Source organism: Suncus etruscus, chromosome 3, assembly GCF_024139225.1.
Source record: "Suncus etruscus isolate mSunEtr1 chromosome 3, mSunEtr1.pri.cur, whole genome shotgun sequence".
In the NCBI taxonomy this organism is placed as follows: domain Eukaryota; kingdom Metazoa; phylum Chordata; class Mammalia; order Eulipotyphla; family Soricidae; genus Suncus; species Suncus etruscus.
The window spans coordinates 116,672,458-116,692,426 of record NC_064850.1 but is presented as its reverse complement, the minus strand read 5'-3'; the positions used below and the strand labels follow the sequence as shown (position 1 = coordinate 116,692,426).

General features: G+C 42.9%; 1 protein-coding gene across 1 annotated transcript in view; it reads right to left on the bottom strand.

Moving 5' to 3' along the window:
* Positions 1 to 19,930, bottom strand: part of ANAPC10 (anaphase promoting complex subunit 10) — a 56,710-nt gene extending 36,780 nt beyond the window's left edge. The window contains exons 1-4 of the mRNA XM_049770150.1: positions 19,811 to 19,930; positions 17,713 to 17,839; positions 9,814 to 9,904; positions 4,551 to 4,671 (exon numbers count right to left, since the gene is read on the bottom strand). Coding sequence (XP_049626107.1) covers positions 4,551 to 4,671; positions 9,814 to 9,904; positions 17,713 to 17,827 — 327 coding nt within the window. The 5' untranslated portion in view covers positions 17,828 to 17,839; positions 19,811 to 19,930. The remainder of the gene's footprint in view (positions 1 to 4,550; positions 4,672 to 9,813; positions 9,905 to 17,712; positions 17,840 to 19,810) is intronic.
* Positions 19,931 to 19,969: the final 39 nt, after the last annotated feature.

The following is a 19,969-nucleotide window of genomic DNA, read 5'->3' as shown; positions in this document are numbered from 1 at the left end:
AAGCTAGATTAGGAGCATCAGGCAGGGCCCAAAGAGATAGCACAGCGGTGTTTGCCTTGCAAGCAGCCGATCCAGGACTTAAGATGGTTGGTTCGAATCCCGGTGTCCCATATGGTCCCCCTTGCCTGCCAGGAGCTATTTCTGAGCAAACAGCCAGGAGTAACCCCTGAGCACCGCTGGGTGTGGCCCAACCCCCCCCCCCCCAAAAAAAAAAAAAAAAGAAAAGAACATTAGGCAAAATAGGATCACAAAAATAAAAACTTTTAGGACTGAATGAAAAAAGAGCTAAGTGAAAGAAGTGATTTACCAAATAGTTGATTTACAAATGTACTGGAAAGTACATTTATATGGGCAGTACAGTCTGTTCAAATAATAAGAAATGTTTTCTTGGTGGGGCAGAGCGAGAGCACAGTGGGGAAGGCATTTGACTTGCATGTGGCCAACCCAGATTCAACCCCCAACATCCAGTATGTTTTCTCGAGAGTGCAAGGAGTGATTTCTGAAAACAGAGCCAGGAATAACCCCTGAGTACTGCCATGTGTGGTCCCCCAAAAAAACAAAAACAAAAAAGAAACGTTTTGAGGGGCCAGATGACAGTACAGTAGGGTAGGTCACTTGCCTTGTATGCCTTGTTGGCCCAGGATTTGATCCCTGGTTACCATGCAGCCCCTCTGAGCACCACCAGAAAAGAGCCAGGAGTAATCCCTGAGCATCACTGCACATGGTCCTCTCTGACAATCCGCCTCCAAAAAAACATTTTCAAAGTAAAAAAATATCTTAAGATAATTTTTCGAAAGCAAATAGTTATGAAAATTGACAGGCCATTCTGTGAAAGGTTCTGTAGAGATAAGGCGTAACTGGAGAGACAGCTGAGCACATGTCTCCCCGGAGCATCCTGGAGTTGTGATCCCCAAAAACAGAAACTTAACATTGTCAGGTATAAGCCAAAATTATTTTAAAAAATAGAAAAAAAATAAAACTATTAACACTAGGTAAATCATCTCACAAATACAAATTAGGGGCCGGAGCAGTGGCACAGACGATAGGGCACTTGCCTTGCATGTGCTAACCTAAGATGGACCTCATCAGTTCAATCCCCTGGTCCCCCAAGCCAAAAGCGATTTCTGAGCGCATAGCCAGGAATAACCCTTGAATGTCACTGGGTATGGCCCAAAAAGCAAAAGCAAAACAAACAAAAAAATTAACCTTAAAAGATGGAAAAACGGGGCTGGGAAGGTGGCGCTAGAGGTAAGGTGTCTGCCTTACAAGCGCTAGCGTAGGACGGACCGCGGTTCGATATGGTCTCCCCAAGCCAGGGGCGATTTCTGAGCTCATAGCCAGGAGTAACCCCTGAGCGTCAAACGGGTGTGGCCCAAAAACCAAAAAAAAAAAAAAAAAAAGATGGAAAAATAAAGCATGGACAATGTTCTTACTCTTGTTAATGGAGATGACAATGCTAGACTTAATGAGTAAAAGGAGTGGACATCACTTGGATAAAGTATTTTTAGTCCTCAATAGGGGGAAGAAGTCTGACTGCTGAGACCAGCTCTTCATACAAAGACTAAGATAGAGTCCAAAGCGGGTCAGGGAGACGACTCTGTGAGCTGAAGCAGAGGCTGTGAACACAACAGGTCTGGGTTCAACCCCTGGCACCACATGGCCTCCCAGCTCCACCAGGAGTGACTCCAAAACCAAAAATCCCCATAGTGGGGGATATTCCAGACCATAATTTGGGGGGAGAGGGTCTTTTTTTTTTAAATAAAATTTTTATTTTGATCATAGTGGCTTACATATTGTTGACAATAATATTTTAGGTACATATTTACATAAAATCAGGGGGGATTCCCATCACCAATTTGTCCTCCCTATACCTCCGTTTTTGTCCTACCTCCCATATCCTCTTCCCTCACCCCCAGGGCTGCTAGAATATGTGGTCCCCTCTGTACCTAGCCTACTACTTACTAGTCTTGCACCTGTTTGGTCTTGGGGCTTCCCTTATTTCCCCCTCTAACTGGGAGGCAGGACTAGCTAGTTCAAGTTATGTGGTTTTGTTTGAAGAGAAAAGTAATAAACTGGGGTAAAAGTCTAATATGCTGAAAATGGGCGGAATCCTTCTAGAGGCTCTCATCATCGGTTTGAGAGACGAAGGAGAAAAAAGAAGGTGAAACACTCCACCAGTACAAAAAGAAGTGTCAAATATCCAGTGAGGACTCCAACAATAATAAGCACCACAAAAAAAAAAAAAAAAAAAAACACGTCATGGTCTTGATATAAGAAATATGGCATAGCACATGAAGAAAGAACAGAAAGGAAGAGAAAAAATAAGTATAACTGGGGACAACTTCAATAACCACACCCAAACAAAGAAATCAACCAAAAATAGATAGGTAAATAATAATAATAATAATAATAATAAATGAAGATAAAAAATAATATATAAAAAATAAACTATGTTTTGTGCTTTTTGTTTTTTTGTTTTTTTTTTCCCTCCTGCCCTGGCACAGTAAATATTGGGGTCATTCGAAAAGGAATTCACTTGGCCTAAGAGATATGGGGTTTCTCCGTCCTTGGAGTATATTGTCATGGGATTAACTATAGACTCTGTTCAGGATCATTTACTCTCCCGATTATCCTTTTGTGGTGTTTGGAAGACTTCTGCTCCATCCTGGGTGATACAATCAGACCTCTGTGTCTAGAGATCTCAGTATCTGCACAGGTCCAGGGGTGGGACTTATGATGAAGTCAGTCTTTGTGGTTCTAGAAGTTCTGTTCCCTCAGTGTCATTTTAATCCATCTTCTGTGGTTGGTGGTCTTGGTCTTTGCACTGAACCTAGGATGGCACCTAGGATAGCGTCTTTCTTTGTGCTTCCAGAAGCCCCATTCCATTACAATTGTCTCTTCCAGACCTTTGGAACTGGGGATCATGGTTATTGTGCAGGTCGTAGTTCAAACCCTAGACTAGAGCTTTTTTATTGGTCCCAAGATATATACAGTCTGGTCATGGTTCTAGCAGCCAGTCATCTGTAAATCGCGATCTTGGCTTTTGGACCTACCAAAGGGTGACAAGTCTTCTGATTTTCTTATCGTTAGCTGGTAAGGTAGGATAACCTGCTCTTAGGTCAAGTTGTTCCCATTTTCCTCGTTGTCAGGATATCATATTAGAGCTGGCACTTGTTGGTGACTCCGCAGTATTAAGGCTGTCCCGGATGGGGTTTGTTTCCTGCAGCTGTTGTGAAGAACTGTGCCGTTTCTATGTCTGGGATCCAGGGTTCAAGGCTGGATGGATGGTATCTAATCACCTGAGGTCTAAGTTGATTCCACATGACATATTTTCAAGGTAGGAGATATCCCTGTATTGTAAACAACTATGAGTTCCTATCTCTAGTAGATAAGAGCTCTTTTTTATATGTAAGATTTCCCCTTTTTTTAGTGTGCCTTTGCAGGGAGAAATGGTGCTACATTACATTGTCAGTGCATTTGGGGGTAGACAGAGGGGAAAACAAAAACAGGTTACATACCCAAAAGAGATTAAAAAAAAAGGAATAAAAATGTATGTGCTCACATATGTATATGTAGGACAGACATTTAAAAACAAAAATGAATTAACGAAGTATTTAAAGGACCAAAGTGATGCAAAAGACTACCTTACATTTGGGGAAAAGCAGGTAAAGAGGTGGTGTAATACAGGTCTTATGCTTATGTTGGAAATACAGGTTTTCCCATTGTCTTTTGGGTTTTTCTTGTAGTGTGTGGGTTCCCAGGCACCTTTCCATCACACCCCCTGACCTTCTTCAGATTGGCAAAAGATTTGCGGCAGGGAGGTCTTGGAAGAGTTCTTGTATTGGGGCTACTTTTGGAACTAAGTCCGGTTTCAAGTAACAGTCCATGTTAGGGGGAGTTGGTAGGGAGGACCGCACAGCATGAGTCTGCAGGGGAGTTGGCTGCCTTTTCTTGTAGGAGATGAGGTGTGGGTTTGACTGGGTGTCCCTTCGCTTGGGTGCTGGGTACTGGTTCGTTGGGGTAGGAGGTCAATCTTGATGCCTAATAGATTAAGGACTGAGGGTGAAGAGTTTTAATATGGTGGGAGGTCTGGATGGGATTGAGGGGTGAAGGGACAGTTGGATTTCCAAAGAGGGAAAGGGGAAGGTGTATGGAAGGGGTAGGAAGGGAGAAAAAAGAAAATACATTAGAAAAAAAGGGAGAAGAGAAAAGGAAAAAAGTAAAGAGAAGAATAGAAAAGAAAAAAATAAAAAAGGAAGTAGTGAGAAGAGAGGAGAAAATAGCAAGGGAATGCTAGTTTGCTTGAATGTGTTCGATAAGTAGAGTAGTGTGGGAGATTCCAGACCATAATTGGGGGGGGGGGAGATCTTAAAAAAAAATCACAAAAACACAGCTCTCTTATAACTGCCTCCCTGTAGGAGATTTTGGTGAAAATTTAACTCAATGATTCCCTCAGTTGGAGAAATGTTCTCTCTGAGGCAGAGCATCTAATCACACAGGCCAATGTCGAAAAAGCAGAAATACACATTTTTTAAAATAAATTGACATACCCGGATCTCTTGAAGGTTGTGAAAATTATTCCCTACGCGAACCGAAATCTTGCTGGGAGTGTAACTTTCATCTGACTTATAGTCTGCATAGATACACAAGGTCTTCACTGTTGTTTTTCTCCTAAAAGCAAAGAGATATAAGCAAGACATCCATCTTATGAGGAAGCACCTTCCAGTCATCAAAAGAGTATGGCAAGATGAGTCTCTGCACCAGCAACTTCCATTTCCCTTCATTTTATGAGGTAAATAACATGCAAAATGCTGGTAACACCTTTTACTCATGTAGATGTTGCAGCCCACCACACGACTTATCTAGAACATGAGCAAGCGAAGAGCAAGGGCTGGAGAGATAGCCCTGGGTTTGAGAAACCTGTGCTGTTCACAGCTGACCCAGTTCAATCCCCAGCACCATATTTAGACACCTGAACACAATTGCCACTTCTGAGCAGAGTCAGGAATAGTCCCTACACACTGCAGACTGTAGGGACACCCCGAACCCCAATAAATAAATAGCATTACAAGTGTTGGGGCCAGAGTGATAGCATAGCAAGGAAAATGTTTGCCTTGCATGCAGCCAATCAGGGTTCAATCTGGCATCCCATATGGTCCCCAAGCCTGCCAGGAGTGATTACTGGGCACAGAGCCAGGAGTAACCCCTGACAGCACCAGGTGGCCCCAAAAACAGAAATATAGGGGCCAGAGCGATAGTGCAAGAGATAAGGTGTCTGCCTTGCACACGCCAGCCTAGAACGAACCTTGGTTCGATCCCCTGGCATCCCATACGGTCCCTCAAACCAGGAACGATTTCTTAGCGCATAGCCAAGAATAACCCCTGAGAGTTACCAGGTGTGACCAAAAAACCAAAAATAAGTAAATATATAAATAGATATAATTAGCAACAAGTGTCAACTATCTGGGCCAGAAGGAACACTTATTTTAAAGATCAAAGCAAATTCAATTTGTTATTAATTTACTAATTTTGGTTCAAGGGACACAACTGATGGTGCTTCCAGACCAGGATGGTGCTCTTGGACCACAAAGCATTAGGGATCGAACCTGGGGTCTCTAGCATGCACAGCCTACAGCACTCCAGGCCTCTGAGCTATCTCCCTGGCCTGAAAATTCCTTGAAACCTACAGCCTCCTCGACTAGCCTGTCCTGTGATGAGGAATGAGGGTCACCGTCATTCAATAGATCAGCAATAGTTAAAAAAAATTCCACCTGCATAGGAAATGTGCACTGTTGAAGGTTGTTGTACATTGCATGGCTATAATTCAATCATAAATAACTTTATCTGTGAAAAAATATATTACAAGCAACCTTATAACCACGGTGTTTAAATAAAAAAATTTTTTTCAATTACAATTTAAAAGAGCCACCTGTAGGCGGGTATCATCTGTCTACTACCCACGATCAGTCTGAGTCCCTGGCTGCTCCCTTCAGCCACCTACACATCATTCTTCACCAGTCCCTGATCCTGGCTCCAGGAAGAAACAAGACACTGCAGCCCCTTAAGTGACACTGCACTCACCCTAATGGCTGTGGACAAAGGGTATAAAGGTTATACCACTCATTAGATGGAGCGGAGAAGGCCTGCCCCCTCTCCCTGACCCCACTAACTACTCCCTTTCTGCCAAGAGAGGCCAGCAGGCAGCAAAGCTTGCTCTGTGTACACAGGCTCCGATGCAATGCGGCAGGCACTACATGGCCCAGCACATACTTCACCAGAGGGGCAAGTCTGTCGGGTTCTTAGGCCAGAGACCAGGAATCACTTGGCTGCAGAAGTGAGTCTGTTTCCCAAACACCAGCCACACCAACTCTAGAAGGCGGTGCTTTGTCTCCACCTGGTGACTAGTGAGTGACCTCCGCACAGTTTCAGAACCCACTACACAGCACCAAAGTCTCCAGCAATCAACACTCCTGGTGGCCTCCTGTTAGCCCCTCTATCTTCATAAGATAGCTAGCTAAAAAAGCAATATAATTCAGAGCTTTGCTTAGAGATGCATGCAATCATGTAACTAAAGTTACAGCCACTAAGACTTAGGCCAGTTGAAGACACAATTATCAGCCAGCTTTCCTACTTCCCAAAAGCACTCCAAAAATATGGCTCCCTCCATTATGTTCCCTGAAACATTACTGGCAATAGCCAAGATACAGAAATGACCTACAGGTCCATCAGCTGATAAGTGCATAAAGAGGATGTGAGCTAGATGAACCCTGGAACACTCTAGAGCTACTTATAAAGGTCAACTGTACACTGGAGAACATGGATGGGGCTCAAGTTTTTTAGGCCTGGGGCAAAAGGTCAGATGGAGATAAACATCACTTGGTCTCATACTTTGGGGAGGGTAAAAAAACAAAGCAAGTAAATAGAAACAAGCATTTTGAGGCTTTAAGAATAAAATAATGGTTCCCAGAAGCATGGCGGGGACAATGGGGATAAGAGTGATTTGGGCAGAAGAATGGAGTGTGTGGAGACAGGCAGAAACTACAATTCTGATGGCAAGTGCGGCATCAGAGGTATAAATGCTGACTTGTGCACAAGCACACTGGAAACTAAATAAGATTTAAGATGGTATTACTTGTTTTAAAAATTTATCTAAAATTTTTTAAAAAGCAAAATGGACAGTGTCTGTCCCTCTCCTTCCCTCCCTTTCTATGTATTGTTTTTGGGGTCATCCCTAGCAATACTCAGAGGGTTACTCCTGGCTCTGCACTCAGGAATGCTCACTAGGTGAGCCTGGGGGACCCTACAGAATACTGAGGATCAACTAAGGTCAGCCTCATACAAGGCAAACACCCTCCCTGCTGTATTTCTTTAGCCCTCAAGATGCCTCAATGATTAAGGAATATTTGGCTATCTAAGTCCTCATCCAGTCAGATATCAGGAAATACAAATATTTTTGCTTGTCTTCTCCTTTTCTCTCAGTGTTGAACTATCAACCTCCCTTTTTAAAGCAAAGCAAGCAAAGAGAGCTTTTGATACCCCTCCTGCACTTCCTTTTGGGGCTATCCCCAGGAGTGCTTGGGAGGTCCCTATGTGGTAATAGGGATGGAACCTGGGCCTCTTGCAGGCAATTAGACATTCAGCCCAGTGAGTTCTCTCCCCATCCCTCGATAATTTTGAATATACTTTGGTCCTTTGCTACTCTAGTAAACGTCTTGATGTTGTCATAATTATGAATGGCTTGTTTGTTATCAAAACAAAAACAATAACCAATAGACAGATGAGATAGTTACAGAAATTAACGCACTGCCTTGCATGCAAGTGATGCCAATCTGATCCCTGGCACCACTAGGAATGATCCTTGAGCACATGGTTGATCATAAACCCTATGCACTTCCTGGTGTAGCCCCAAACAAAAATTAAAAAACAACAAACTGTAGAAATTTAGAGACAGACCAAACAAAGGAAAAATTCCTTTTATTTCTGATCAGCTTAGTATTTTAATATCTACTTTTTTTTTTTTTTAGTTTTTGGGCCACACCTAGTGGTGCTCAGGGTTACACCTGGCTCTGAGCTCAGAAATCCTCCTGGCAGGCTCAAGGGACCATATGGGATGCCGGGGATTGAACCCAGGACCCGGGGCAATCCCGGTATCAGCCTCCTACAAGGCGTGCAAGTGATACATACCACTGCGCTATCACTCTGGCCCCAATATCTACCCTTTTAAAAAATATTTTAAAAGCTCAGTACTGAGCTAGACAAGTTATTCAAACTCTTCCCAGGGGTATACTGAACCATTTCTGTATGTAGAAAAAAATTCATATATTCTTCATAAAAGCTAAACCAACCTTTCTCCTTCTTCCTTCCCTCCCTTCCTTTCTTTAGCACAAGCACCTTAGCTTTTACTAAACGCTCTTTGCCCTTCTTTTCCCCTACTTTGTTAGCATCATTTCTATACAGTTCCTCACAGAGGTCTAATCTGAGGTTACTTGCTAACAAAAATGAAGAAAACAAAGTAAGATACAATCCTTAAAATAACTGGCCTGAAGCTGGAGAAATACTACAGTGGGTAGGGTACTTACTTGCCTTGCATGACGCTGACCCAGGTTTAATCCCTGGCATCGTAGATGGTCCTGAGAACCAGCAAGAGTAATTCCTGAACACAAAGCCAGCAGTAACTCCTGAGCATCACCTGTGAGGCTCAATTTTTTTTTTTTTTTTTTTTTTGCTTTTTGGGTCACATCCGGCAGCGCTCAGGGGTTACTCCTGGCTCTATGCTCAGAAATCACTCCTGGCAGGATCAGGGGACCATATGGGACGCCGGGATTCAAACCGATGACCTTCTGCATGAAAGGCAAACGCTATCTCATCGGCCAATCAAATTTTTAATGTTTTAAATAAATGGCCTATTTCTTTTTATTAGTGCCAATATCATTAAAATTTTAAAAAAGAGAGAGTAAATTCAGTAAAATAGGTTAAGAGAGTTCAAGAAAAGATAACAACTAAATTTATTAGAACAACTGGTACAACTTGAATGTAGTTGTAGGATTAATCATCACAGTTGATCTTATAAAGCTATATTCTAGGGGTCAGAGATAGTACAATGAGTAGGGCATTTGCCTTGCACATGGCTAACCTGGGTTCAATTCTTGCTACCCAATATGTTTCCCCAAACCCACCAGGACTGACTCCTGAGCACAGAGCCAGGAGTAAACTCTGAGCATGTTGTCAGGTGAGGTAGGGACAGAAGGAGGAAGGAAGATTGGTTCTAATTATGTGGGAGCCACCCCAAAACAATAAGCAAACAAACAACAAAGAGCTAAATTCTACCATTTATGAACTGCCTGTGGCTGGCTCTCTTTTCCCATCAAGAACTGAGCATTTCAAAACTAAAAACACCTTTAAAGAGTCTTAGTTTAAAAAACAAACGAGACAGACAAAAAACAAAAAAACAAAACAAAAAAAAAAAACACACACTTATTTCTAAGTGGAAACAACATGATTTTGGGGAGTGAAATAAGTACCTAAGGTACTATCATCCCTACTAGTACTGAGTACAGAGCACAAGCATTATAAATATAATATTTGAAAAATACATTTGGAAATTCTCTCAAAGCCATTTTGTTAAGGTGCCGTAACACACAAGAGCAAGCACACAACACATAAACTAGAGTTTTACAGAAAAAGTATTACAAGAGCTGCTAAGAAGGCCAGTGCATTTCACTCTCACTTAGAGATATCTAGAAATTCCGTGTTGCTGACCAGGGTTTCTACATCTACCCCAGAACAATGTGACAACCACAGAAATGCAGTTACCTGAACTGAATGTTGACCAGGTGAGGCTGGGAGCCGTCTGACTGCCAGTATGTTTCTAGGTTGTCGTCTCGTAGTTGGTCTACTCCAAATCCTATAAACAGCACAAGGGAAGGGAAGGTCTGGTGAAAACAGAGACCTTGATTCAAAGCATGACACTGCCAGGAAGATAAGCAGCGTGGTCCACACTGTAAGATCCAGAGACAAAACTTTTATCCTCTGGATCAAATTTCAGTTCTTGCCAGAGACACCATTTACACACACAGAGTTTATATTGAAACCAAGTTCTCTCAGTCGCTGGAGTTATTTGGTTTTTATAAATTGTTTTCATCATTATTATTGAGGAAACATTGCAGTAGTATTACCATTTATGCTTTGTTTGTATTCAATACTGACTTTAATTTTTAAAAAATATTATCTTGGGGTACAAGGGATAATGCAGCAGGTAAGAGGCTTGCCTTGTATACGGCCAACCTGAGTTTCGATCCCCACCACCCAATATGGTCCAAAAATCCACGAGGTATTATTCCTGAATCCACAGCCAGGAGTAGACCATGAGCACAGCTGGGTATAGCTCAAAATCAAAAACACACCAAAATATTGAAAAAGAAGGAATATCTTCCGAGATTCGCCATCAAATCAGTAGACATTCAAACTTAGTTTTTCTTTAAGGTTTTTAAAAATGTCCCCCTTTTCTTTTGTTATTATTGCTGCATAGACCAGGAATGATCTTTTAATGGTTCATACTTCTACCACATATATTAATAAAACCAAATATGTTCTCCTTGGCCTGAGATTGGATTAAGTTTACATAAGGAGAAGAGAAAATCATTTTTCCACTGAGGAAGAAACAATTTTTCCCTTGAATTCTACAATGTCGATAGAAATTGACTAGTAAGCCAAGTCAAATGGCAACATTAAAGAGCATTCAGCAAGAGAAAATACATAAAAGGTTTTTCAGAGCAGCCGAAGCAGGCAATATTCCCATCAACAGTGAGTGAGAGCTCCATCTTCACCATGTCCTTGGTTTTTTTGCAATCTTTTTTGGGTGGTGGGAGGTTCCCAGACAGTATTTAAGAGGTCTGAGGGTGCCACCAGCAATTCTGGACCTAATGGGCCTGCTGTTCAGTGCAAGAATTCCATGTTACTTGGGCCACATGGCAGTGTTGGGCGCTTCAGGGACACTTCCCATGTTGTTCAGGGGACCAAGCTGTGCTGGGGACAGACCCAAGCAGGGCGCCTAGAACCATCTCCTGGTGACTGCAGTCCCCTGGAGCTTCGTCATCCTCACTGACATGCGATGACATTCCAATGCTGCTTGGATTTGATTTCCCTGATTGTACAATCACTTTCCCGGGAACACCAGAGATTCTGTGGCTTGCTAGAACCTAGACAGAACTGAGGGTGTTAGGCCCAGGGAAGTGAAGGCAAAAGTAGAAGACAAACAAACACTGATGACCTCATTCATATGTGAAGTGTAAGGAAACAGAGAGGGATCAAACCACCCTGGAACAGAAAAGATTCTTAGGATGTGACCCACAGAACTAGGAACTTGGGAGGACCCTGGGACAGTGGTAGAGGGACTAGGGCAGCTGCTCCAGTATCCAAACCAAGCCCTCAACTCAAACAGTTAGAATTTAAATTAAAACCAGAAACATCAGCGCTACTGTATAAACATATTGCAAAACTATTTTTAAAAAAAACTTTAAAAAATATGTCAATAGGGCTGGAGCAGGAGTACAGCAGGTAGGGCACCTGCCTCACATGCAGCTGACATAGGTTGTATTTCCAGCATCAAATATGATTCCCCAAGCTCTGCCAGGACTGATGCCTCAACACAGAGCCAGAAGTAAGCCCTGAGCATTGCAGTGTGTAGCCCCAAAACAAAAGCAAACAAACAAGGAAAAAAATCACATGAGGGGCCTGAGCAATAGCACAACAGGGAGAGTGTTCAATCCCCAGCATCCCATGTAGTTCCCCGAGAGTGCCAGGAATGACCCCTAAGCACAAAACTAGGAGTAACCCCAGAGTCCCATATGGTCCCCCAAACCAGGAGTGATTTCTGAGGGCATAGCTAGGAGTAACCCCTAAGTATCACCGGGTCTGGCCCCAAAACCAAAAGGAGCCATATTGTGTGCCAGGCATGGAATCTGGGTTACTCACATGCAAAGCAAGAGCCTGACCCACTGTAGTATCTTTTCAGACCCTGTATTCTTAACCAATAATGTAAATAAAATGGCCAATTCCTGGGAAACCACAGCTTAACTGGAAACCCAAATAAGCGCCTATTATACTGAGAAGCCAGTGGGCAAAGGGTAGTGATATTAGGATGCACTCTGGAAACACTGGTGGAGGGAGGCCGATATTCATGGTGGAATTGACCCTAACTCACTGTACGTCTGAAAATCCAACTATGAAGGACTTTGTAAATCAAAATAGTTTCAATAAAATAAAAATTTTTAAAGATAAAATAAATAAAAGAATTATGGGGCTGGAATTATGCAGTGGGTAAGGTGCCTTTCATATAGCTAACGCAATCTGATCCCCAGCATCACATAAGGTTCTCTGAGCACCACCCAGGAGTAATTCCTGAGCACTAAGCCTGAAGTAAATATTGAAGACAGCCACATGTGACTCAAATTAAAATAAATAAATGAATAAATAAGCCAAGGAATTTTGTGCCACAAAACATCAACAGGAGAAACAGAAAAAAATCACATATATCAAGATTGGAGAGACAGTACAATATGAAGGGTGTTTTTCTTGCATTTGGCCATCTCAGGGTCAATTCCCACCATCTTATATGTTCCCCCAGCACTGCCAGGAGTAATTCCTTGGTGCTGATCCAGAAGTAACCCCTGAGCACCAACAGGTGTGTCAAAAAAAATCTTATGTATCTATCTTCCACTGGCTGCTCCACCAATGCAGATGAGGCTCGCCTCTTCTGGCTGTCACTGATGTAATCCAGCACAAGCAAAGATAACACACTGTGATAACCTTCACACAAGCTAGGTTCCAATAGTTTCCATACATTTTAAGGGGCTACAGAATGGCTTGATGCCAACAGACTAAGATCACTGGGACCATCTTAGAAGCGGACGACAGCAAATACAAAGCCCTGCCTTAGGAAGAGATCAACTAGTTTTGAAGCATCCATTAGGGAGAAAACTAAGTGGAACTTCTTTATGAATGACCACTAAGACATCAAAGAGCAGGAAAAGAGATCACAAATGTATTCTGCTAAAAGAAAGATAGTGAGTGCCACATCTGATTCAGTCACATCTATGTGAAAGTTTGGGAAAGGTAAAACTAAGGGGTCCAGAGCATAGAGATATGGGGGGCTTGAAATGGAGGCAAAAGACTAACTACAATGGGGCATAATGAAATTTCTCTTTTTGTTGTTTGAGGAGCACTTAGCAGTGCTCAGGGTTTACTCTTGGCTCTGATCAAGGGATCAGGGATCAATCCTGGCAGACTTGGGGAACCACATGTGATGCCAAGCATTAAGCCCAGGACTGCTGTGTGCAAGACAAACACCTCACCTGCTGTACTATCTCTGTGACTTCTAGAATTTCTTTCTTTGGTGAGAAAAACAGTAGATTATGATAGTGAATACATGTCTTCTACTTTCCCAGAACTTCATCTCTAAAAGAGTAAGTGTAACACAAGGAAATGGAGACACATACCCTGCTCATGGATTGGGAGGATTAACATCATTAAAATGTCAATACTCCCCAAAGCACTGTACAGATTTAATGCAATTCCTCTAAAGATATCCATGACATTTTTCAAAGAAATGGATCAAACACTCCTGAAATTCATTTGGAACAATAAGCACCCACAAACAGCTAGAGCAACCCTTGGGAAAAGGAATATGGAGGCCATCACTTTCCCAACTTTAAATTGTATTACAAAGCTATAGTCATTAAAACAGCATGGTACTGGAATAAAAACAGTCAGATCAGTGGACTAGACTTGAGTATTCAGAGAATGTTCCCCAGACATAAAATCAATCTTTGATAAGAGGCAAGCTATGCAAAGTGGAGCACAGAATGCCTCTTCAACAAGTGGTCTTGGCACAACTGGTCAGCCACTTTACAATAAAGCAAACTCAGACCTCTATCTAACACCATGCACAAAGGTCAAATCCAAATGGATTAAAGAACTGGCTATCAGACCTGAAACCATAAGGTATATAGAACAACAGGTAGGTAAAACACTCCACGACATTGAGACTAAAGGCATCTTTAAGGAGGATACAGCATTCTCCAAACAAGTGGAAGCAGAGATAAACAGATGGGACTATATTAAGCTGAGAAGCTTCTGTACCTCAAAGGAAATAGTGCCTAAGATACAAAACTCATCCACAGAATGGGAGAAACTATTCACCTAATACCCATCAGTCAAGGGACTAATATCTAAGATATACAAGGTACTGGCAGAACTTAACAAGAAAAAACATCTAACCCCATCAAAAAATGTGGAGAAGAACTGAACAGACAATTTCTCAAAGAATACAAATGGCCAAAAGGCACATGAAAAAATGCTCGACATCACTAATCATCAGGGAGTTGCAAATCAAAACAATGAAGTACCATCTCATGCCACAGAGACTGGCACACATCACAAAGAATGAGAACAGTTGGTGCTGGCGGGGATGTGGAGAGAAAGGAACTCTCATTATTGCTGGTGGGAATGCCATCTAGTCCAGCCTTTATGGAAAACAATATGAAAATTCCTCAAAAAGCTGGAAATTGAGCTCCCATATGATCCAGGTATACCACTCCTAGGGATATAACTTAGGAACACAAAACCACAATATAAGAATCCCTTCTTCACATCTATATTCACTGCAGCACTATTTACAATAGCCAAATCTGGAAATAACCAAATGCCCTTCAACAAATGAATGGCTAAAGAAGCTGTGATACATATATACAATGGAATATTATGCAGCCATCAGGAGAGATGAAGTCATGAAATTTTCCTCTACATGGATGTACATAAAATCTGTTATGCTGAATGAAATAAGCCAGAGGGGGAGAGAGAGAGACATAAAAGACATTATAGTTGAGACTAGAAAGATAGCATGGAGGTAGGGTGTTTGACTTCTATGCAGAAGGATGGTGGTTTAAATCCCAGCATCCCATATGGTCCCCCAAGCCTGCCAGGAGCAATTTCTGAATATAGAGCCAGGAGTAACCGGAGTGCCGCCACCGGGCACCAAAAAAAAAGAAAAAAAAAAAAAAAAAAGACATTATGGTTATAATGCCCAGAGATGAGGGCCAGAAGGATCTGCTCACAATATGAAGCTCACCACAAAGTGTGGTGAGCGCAGTTAGAAAAATAACTAAACTAACAACTACCATGACAATGTTTATGAGTGAAAGAAATAGAATGCCATGCATGTGCATGAAAATATAAAAAATATACTATGCCTTCAATGTTTAAGGAGTCACATAAATCTCATGGCTTTAGATTGCTTTGTGTACTGCTAAGAAATGTTATAACGTACTACAATCTGGGGACTTGTGGACAAAGTAATTGTACATGGGTTCTGCCTTATTTTTCTTAATGTTCTTTGACTGTAAGTTCAATATTTAGGCGTCAGCAAGGGGATTTCTTTTGAGAATTCTGTTTATGGGCGATTGTCCTTCCACTGTAACTTTACCTTCTCCTCTTTGCATCATTGTTCTCATAATTAAAAATAAAAAAATAAATAAATAGAATGCCTGTCTCGAATACAGGAAGGGGATTGGGGAAGAAGGAGATGGGGACATTGGTGGTGGGAATGCTGCACTGGAGAAGGGGGATGCTCTTTGTATGACTGAAATCCAACTACAATCATGTTTGTAATCATGGTGTTTAAATAAAGAAATTGGGGCCGGAGAGATAGCACAGAGGTAAGGCGTTTGCCTTTCATGCAGAAGGATGGTGATTCGAATCCCGGCATCCCATATGGTTCCCCCCCCCCCCCCCCCGTGCCTGCCAGGGGCGATTTCTGAGCCAGGAGTAACCTCTGAGCGCTGCCGGGTGTGACCAAAAAAAAAAAAAAAATATATATATATATATATATATATATATATATATAAATAAATAAAAAATAAAAGAGTAAGTTTAACTCTAAGTTAACAGTACTTGAACAAATGACTCACAAAAGAGGCCGGAGCAATAGCACAGCAGTAAGGTTTTTGCCTTACACGAGGCTGACCCAGGGCAGACCTCAGTTCAATCCCCAGCATTCCACATGGTCCCCCAAGCCTGGAGCAATTTCTGAGGGCATAGCCAAGAGTAACCCCTGAGTGTCACCGGATGTGGCCCAAAAACCAAAACAAAACAAAAAAGACTCATAAAAAGTGAAAGAGAAAGCAGTTTACAACAGAAGACACTTGGCTGGAAAAATAGCTACAGTGGTTGTAACTTGCATAAACAGCATAAGTTTCTGAAAAGAAAATAAGTTCCTAAATTACTAACATTATAAAGCTCCCGCTAAGAAAGTTCTCTGAGCTCTGGAGCTCATGGACTGAAAAATGTCCATCAAGTTACATTTAGATAAAAAGAAAGTATACATGAATCTCCCTGTATTTTGACTTTTTTTTTTGGTGGGGGAGAGTGCCACACCCGCCAACGCTCAGGGGTTACTCCTGGCTCTGTCTCAGAAATTGCTCCTGGCAGGCTTGGGGGACCATATAAGAGGCCGGGATTCGAACCACCATCTGTCTGCGTGCAAGGCAAATGCCCTACCTCCATGCTATCTCTCCGGCCCCCCATTTTGATATATTTTGACTGTATTTTGTGTTCTAATCTGAATGTAAGGGGATGAAATGCTTCCAAATCAAAGAAAAAAATTGAAGGGTGGGCTGAGCTAAAGTGCTGCCAACATAGGTCTTATATGCAACACAATGAAAGACGAAATGATAAAATAGCACCCATACTTTTTGGGGGGGATGTACCCTATTTGGCAACGTTCAGGGCTGACTACTGGCTCTAAGCTCAGGTATCACTCTTGGTAGAGTGCCAGGAACCATATGGGGGCTAGGGATCAAGAAGAACATGGGGAACAAACCAAGGTTGACAGTAAGCAAAACAAGCACCTTACCTGTCCCATTAACTCTCTAGCTCCACCAACAAGTATTTTAGAAATAAGGAATTCCACCCAAGAATATATATCCCAAATGAGACTAAAATAATTTTGAAATACATGGTAACTAAAAAAACTAAAACAAAAACAAACTAAAGCCCTATAACACACTTTTATCCATCTCGCAGTGGTCCTCAAACTATGGCCCGCGGGCCACATATTGTATTTGTATCTGTTTTGTTTCTTCATTGCAAAATAAGATATATGCAGTGTGCATAAGAATTCGTTCATAAGTTTTGTTTTTACTATAGTCAGACCCTCCAATGGTCTGAGGGACAGTGAACTGGCCCCCTGTTTAAGAAGTTTGAGGACCCCTGAGAGAAAGTCAACAAAGAAAGCCACTAACCAAGTACAGCTGAATCACCAAAGAAAGAGAGTAGAGGGAAAGAGGCATTAAGAATTAAGCCCCGGGGCCAGAGTGGTGGTGCTAGAGGTAAGGCGTCTGCCTTGCAAGCACTAGCCTAGGAAGGACCGTGGTTCAATTCCGGCATCCCATATGGTCCCCCCAAGCCAGGAGCAATTTCTGAGGGCATAGCCAGGAGTAAACCCTGAGCGTCACCAGGTGTGGCCCAAAAACAAAACAAACAAAAAAAGAATTAAGCCCAACTCCAGGCAGTATTAGTAGAGCAACTGGGAAAAGACAGAGAATGAGTGATTCTACTAAACATATTTATGAATAAAAGCACCTAAACAAGAGGAATAAAACAGTTCAGACCAAAGACACTGCAGACAATGATTTTGTATTTTTTCTTTTCCTTTACCTGGTTTGCAAGACGAGAGTGACCAAACAGCCTGTGACCCGATTTCTCGCACTGTTCCCGTTCTTTCCAGCTGCTTAGGGTCAGCACCAGGAGGTGTCTTATTGGGAGTGGTCATTTCTTGAACATTCTAGGTACGCAGAAAAAGAGAATATGTACATCATGTCAGGCTTGGAACAACTTTCTCTGAAATCAAAATTTCAGTGTAAAATGAAGCACTCATGTGCCCTTGACAGTAATCAGCTGCCTGTCAAATGCAGGTAACATATCTCATTGTAGGTAAGAAATAGAAGAGGCTGGGGGTGAGCAGACACTCTGAATGGTTGACCCTAAATTCAGTCCCCCCATATATGTAGCCCCTCAAGTATCCTGACTCTCCCCAGTACCCTGGTATGGCATTCCATTTTCGTTTCTCAAATATATTAATGTAATTAATTAATTAATAATGTAATTAATGTAAATACAGGGGCTGGAGAGATAGCATGGAGGTAAGGCGTTTGCCTTTCATGCAGGTTATCAGTTTGAATCCCAGCATCCCATATGGTCCCCCGTGACTGCCAGGAGCAATTTCTGAGCATGGAGCCAGGAGTATCCCCTGAGCACTGCCGGGTGTGACCCAGAAACCACACACACACACACACACACAAAAGATTTACAAGGCGTACCCTGAAACAGTAATAAAGGGCACAGTAATAAGATTTTAGCTTCAACCCCTTCTTTATTTTTTTGGTTTTTGGGTCACACCCGACATTGCTCAGGGGTTACTCCTGGCTTTGTGCTCAGAAATCACTCCTGGCAGGCACAGGGGAACCATATAGGATGCCGGGATTCGAACCATCATCCATCCTGAATAGGCTGCTTGCAAGGCTGTGCTATCTCTCAGGCCCTATAGCACCTTCTTTAACTTGCCATGGTTTGGGCATTTGTTAGTGTTAACCCTTTTCCTCCCAGAGTGCTAACTTCTCCAATGCCATATGTAGATCTCTAGCATCCTTGAGTAAAATTTGTTAATGCAAAGTTTTGATATGTCAGACTGACTCTCTTCTTCACTTTTTGTTGCCAAAAGATACATTTGTGTGTGCTCTTACCACGGAATACAGAAAAAGAGCTTCTGGATTTAGAAGGAAAAAACTGGGCCCAGATAGTCCAAAGTTAAGGTACTTGAGGCTGGAGCGAGAGCACAGTGGTAGGGCGTTTGCCTTACACGCAGACAACCTGGGACAGACCCAGGTTCGATCCCAGGCATCCCATATGATCCTCCAAACCTGCGGGGAGCGATTTCTAAGTGCAGAGCCAGAAGTAACCCGTGAGCGCCGCTGAGTGTGCCCCCAAAACAAATCAAAACAAAACAAAATGTTAAGAAACTTGCCTTGCATGCGGCCACCCCAGCTTGATCACTGCTGGAGCCCCACCAGCAGTGAATCCTGAGCACAGTGCCAGGAGCTAAGTGGACCCCCCCCCCCCATGTTAAAAACAGCAGCAACAACAAAAACCCTTTCTTATCTCCCATTCATCTTGCTAAGCCCGTGCAACAGGACAAAGAAAATAAAACGCTGGTTGGGGAAATGCAAGTCAATAAAACTGCTTCCAGCCGGTGAACATCATCAGGGACTGGCGCGACTGTCCTCCAGGACATGTCCTGCCTGATATAGATCTCAACTGTTCTTGATCTCCCTCCACATGCACCTACATACTTTCTAAAGTCCGGAGAGTCGCTGCTCAGGCCTAGCTTTAAATGCAGCATTCGGGAATTTCCTCCAAGGCTGCAGGCAAGCGAACAGGCTTAATTAACAAAAACTAAAAAGCATCTGCCTCCCACTCAGCCAGGTCACAGCAGGTCTAGAGGAAGGCGGTCCTTGACATATCTGCAACCATCATCGCCAAGCTACAATTAGGGTTACTGTCCAGTGAAATCGACAAACCAGCAAATCCGACTCCACAACTAACTGTCCCCCCCCCCCCCACGCGACGCCACGAATCAAACAAAACCCGCAGCTCGGCTGCAGCAGAGGCTGCGGGGTTAGTTAGGGCTGAGGCCGGCGCAGGCAGGCCACGAATTGATTGATGCAGCAGCCGGGAGCGGCGCGACGTCGGGCCTCACCGAGCGAACACGGACGATACCGAAGAGCCCCGAAGCTGGAGAGGGCGGGAAGACCGCGCAGCCAGCCAGCCACTAGCACCAGGGGCGGTCCTCCGGGGCGGGCGCTTGCAAGCTCTCGCAGCCCCGGACTAGCCGCGCCGCGCCGCGCCGCCCCACTCA